Source organism: Onychomys torridus, chromosome 15 (assembly GCF_903995425.1).
Source record: "Onychomys torridus chromosome 15, mOncTor1.1, whole genome shotgun sequence".
Taxonomy (NCBI): domain Eukaryota; kingdom Metazoa; phylum Chordata; class Mammalia; order Rodentia; family Cricetidae; genus Onychomys; species Onychomys torridus.
Window position 1 is genome coordinate 77,324,231 of NC_050457.1, and position 4,293 is coordinate 77,328,523.

A 4,293-nucleotide genomic window follows, 5' to 3' on the forward strand; every position below is an offset into this window, starting at 1 on the left:
TTTCCTTTTCTTTCCTGGCACCACCCCCTCAGCATTCCCTAGCCCCTTGGGGTCTGCCCACCTGCCACTGGCCTTGGCTTCCTGGGTTGTCTACAGTGTGAACTGGAGTCCCTTGTGTGGCCAGTTGAGACTGGTATGGCCTTAACTACCACCACAGACATGGAGTTTCTTGAGGTCTTGACCGAGGGGCTGAATAGGGTCCTCCTGGTCAGGGGTGGTGGTCGGGAAGTCATCACCATCTACTCCTAACTCTGGTAGCCTGGATGGGGTCAGGACTGTGCAAGCAGCCCATGGCCAGGCTTGGGCCCACCGGCATGCCAATGACTGATGGCCACTGCCCTCCCAGATGCTGCAGTGATTTTGGTCACACATGGCTTCTCACAGACATAACACCCCTCGGCTTCCTCCAAGCAGAAGATGCTCCAGGGGGAGCGCCTAGAGCTGTTCAGACAGGAATGGCTCCTGGCATCATTGTGGGCAATGGTAGGTATACCCAGGGACTCTGGGGTCAGCTCTTTCCAGTACAGGCAGGGCCTTGCCTCCAGATACTAGGATCTTTTGTGTGGACGACAGTCCGGTATTTTATGGCAGTTACATTTCATTTCTACCCTGTCTAGAACACATGAATAAGCAAGCACACAGTTCCTTGGGGCTAGAATGCCAGTGGGCGTTCCCATTGGTGTCTGCCTTCTTTGCTCATTCGAGTAGCCTTGCTGTGCTGTCTGTACAGTAAGCAAGCTGAGCACTGTCCACGATGGCCTCCTCACTCCTGTCCACACTTCTCAGGCACGGCTCAGGGTACCACTGGGAAGTGAGATAGTGTTTACAGGGTAGGAGTGGGTCACCCTTTGGGTGGGGAGTGCCTGCCAGCTGTGTTCCCATCTGAGCTAATGCTGTAGGAGCTCCTGCAGAGAGAGAACTTTTGTTCTGCAGAGTCAGGGCTTCCTGCAGCCAGTCTGCTTTTTCTTCTCATGGGAACCCAGACACTTTACTTCATAAGCACTGAGCTGGGAACCTCAAGCAGGTGACCACAAAGAGCCACAGTGTGAAAAGCAAACAGCAGGAACACTGAGAGTTCTGCGCACAGTCCATGACAGCAGGAGCCTTCCAGAGTGTGAACTATGATGTGGCTCAGCATACCACTTTGCACATAAGACATGCCGTCCCATCCCTCACCCTCCTGGGAGAAGAAGAAGTCCCAGCCCAACACCCTCAGCATCAGCAGACATGGCCCTGGATGTTTCTGGCTGAGACTCTTGTCCCTTTCCATGGACAACCTTACTTAGCAGGGGCCACAGACACCTTTTTACTTTTCGAGAACCTGACCGATGATTTGCACTTTACCCTTGTGCACTCTGCTCTGCAGGTCATGATCTGTTAGAAGGCTGTTGGCAACAGCAGTGATCCGTTCCTCAAGTTCTGTATGATGTATTTATTTATTTAATCCTCCCTGGGGAAGCTTAATGGAGATAGCTTCTGTGTGGATGCCCCATGCTGCCAGGCCCTGAGCCATCTCTGGCTTCCTCCAAGAGAATCAATCCTGTCCATATTCAGGAAGTTCCCATTAGGGTAGAGGCCAAGTTTGCACCTATACGGGCTCCTTGGATGCTGTTAGGCAGCCAGAGGTCAGCTTGCCAGAGTAACTGCTGCCTAGCGTGTATCCCCATCAGCATAGTGGTTTCCACTCCTGCTCTGACTTTGGTTCAGACTCCTGAGCAGAGCAGGTGGGGCACCTCTACCAGCTGTTAGGAATGCCCTAGGTGGCAGGCCTTTCCGGGTTCTGGGTCACTGCTCACAAGAGCCCCTGTCAAGAGTGTTGGCCTCCTTTCTCTTGCAAACTCTGTGTTCCTGGTAACTGTGGCCATTCAAATCAGTCTCATGTTTTCCTTTTTATAGGCTTTTGTCTTTGTATGAATTTGTTAGTAGAAGAGTAAAATTCTATGAAATAATATAATTGTTTGAAGACCCTCGTGTGTCTCATCATAAAAACCAGTGATGGAGAAGATGACCTTACTCATTCCTTCCCAGAGCTTCTGGGAGAGGTCCACTGCAGGGCTGACTCAGGGTTAGGGGTGACCCTCCTGCATCGGAGAAGTACTACAAAAATACTAAGGGGAACTCTCCTGCCAGCTCATTAGGTTTGATAACTGCAAATCCAGTACTGTCATTGTAGGACTCAACACAGAATTTATCTAAGGATGAGGGCCCCAGAATCATCACAGTTCAAGTGGGGTTATCATTCCAGAACATGGGGAATGTGTAAGAGGGATGAGTCATTGGGATACAGAACTGTGCAGCCATGGGAATGGCATTAGGGCCCCCAAAACTGTTAAGTAAGTTATGTCTGTGACCCAGGTCATATCCCCATTAACCTGCTCCTTGGCATTAATCATGGCATTATCCATACCCAAATGTCGATGCAGTGGAACAGTTTGATCACAGACACATGTGGCAGCTTGCACAAACCTGGAAGACCTGCTCAGAGAGCAGCTGACACTCAGCTCAGCCTGGGCTGTGCTGGTTCAGACAGTGAAGGCAATGGATGCCAAAGATGTGGCCTCTTTAGGTAGTACTAAAGCCAGCTGAGGATGGCAGGGACCACCTTCTGCTCTCAGAACTTGCTTGGTAGCAGGCAGTAGCAGAGGGGCTGTGAGCCTAGGTCTGAGCCCGGAAGAGACTGAGCTACCTAAAGGTTTAGAGGAACAAGGGCCCTACATTTGCCTGAATTTGCTAAGAAAGGAAAGTTAACAGACCTTCATGTGTGAGCAGAGCACATGGCCAGCTCAGGGCAGTGAAATCCAGCTCACGCTTGAAAGGGCATCTGAATAGAACCCAGAGTCGAAAGGTTTGTCCTGAAAGTGGATGGGTGCCTGCTGAGACAGGGGCATCTTGGCAATGCCTTTGTTCCCTTGATGGTTTTTCTTTGGCAATGTACAAATATCAGGTTGTTCAGTTCTAAGAACACACAGCAGCTTACACAGCCAAGGCCTTTTGTTTCCCTCACAATAGCCACCCTTTTCTGTTGCTAGGTACTACCAGCTCCCATGGAGACACCTTCCTGGCACCCAGCGCAGAGTAGGCTAAGCATCACAGCTTCCAGCTGTCTTGCCTCTGTCTCCACTTGCAACATTGCAGTTTTACTTACCGGTGGTCTTGGAGACCCTGAGTCAGCCCAGCCACTGTCTTCATCTACGTGTGCAGACACTAGTGACCATGTCCACAGTGGCTGTCTGTTGGAGAACACAAGCCATTGGGCGGGAGAGGGAGAGGCAGTCTCACTTGTATAGTCCAGGTTGGTCTTGAACTATCAGTGGAGCCTCCCACGAGCATGCACTGCCACATCTAACTAAATGATCTGGTTTTTTGATTTTGTTTCGTTTTGTTCACAAACGCTCTCCCATCTCTTTAAGCCTCATACATGCAGCACTGGATCCTGCTGCTAAGGCTTGGTCCCTCAGCTGGCTGGAGTGGTGCTGACTCCTCTGCTTAACGTTCACATAGAGGCAGGTGCTCGGCTCCTGCCATGTGCTTGTCACGACTTCCACCTGCCCTGAATTTTTAAAAGATGAAGCCAAAGCTCAGACTTTGCACAATCTCCCCACTTCCTGGGTACTCAGCCGAACCATGGCCCAAGGTTGTCTTTAGGGATATCCTGTGTGATTTCTCTCAGCCTGAAAGGACCTCTTAATGCTGCATACTGAGAAACAAGCTAAGTGGCCATGATGATTCCTACCCAATCCCTCTGCTGTGGTGTGGGCAATGGAGCCGCAAATGTGTACCATCTCTACACCCATGACATAGGGACTTTAGTCATATTGTAAGGAAAGGGTGGCACACTAGTCATTTTTTTATTCAGGGGCATGTATGTGATTTCTAGCTGTGAAGTGAACAGCAACAGCCTTCTGTGGGCTAATAATCCCCGGGTCTCCCTATGTATGTGGGACCAGCCCACAGGAGACATTACACTCAGATCTTCAGGAATTCTGTAGAATTTAGTGTTTAAGGAGAGACGATAAGGTGTTGCTTCTCTGTTGAATATGAATGTTTGTATAAGCCATGGCCATGTAGCTGACATGGTGACCAGTGTTTCTGTCAGCATGAGGTAAATTCTGGGTTTAGAGTTCTGGTTTTTCTTAGACCAGTCCAAATATACCTTAGTAAAAATTACTATAGAGTTGTGTATATCAACCAGTATTGGCCAAGGTGATTCTACAGCACTCACCCTTCACAACATGTACCTGTCATCTCCACTGGCAGCTACAAGGTATAGGTAGACTGACCACAGCTCTCAGA

The 4,293-nt window shown here is 49.8% G+C and overlaps 1 protein-coding gene across 4 annotated transcripts in view; it reads left to right on the forward strand.

Moving 5' to 3' along the window:
* Nucleotides 1-1,965, forward strand: part of Slc12a7 (solute carrier family 12 member 7) — an 80,904-nt gene extending 78,939 nt beyond the window's left edge. For 2 of the 4 annotated variants that reach the window (XM_036207394.1, XM_036207395.1), the window contains one exon: nucleotides 158-1,923. In XM_036207394.1, the coding sequence (XP_036063287.1) occupies nucleotides 158-249 (92 nt within the window). In that variant the 3' untranslated portion in view covers nucleotides 250-1,923. Of the gene's footprint in view, nucleotides 1-157 lie in introns of all 4 variants that reach the window. The other 2 variants (XM_036207396.1, XM_036207397.1) reach the window with 2 other exon arrangements.
* Nucleotides 1,966-4,293: the final 2,328 nt, after the last annotated feature.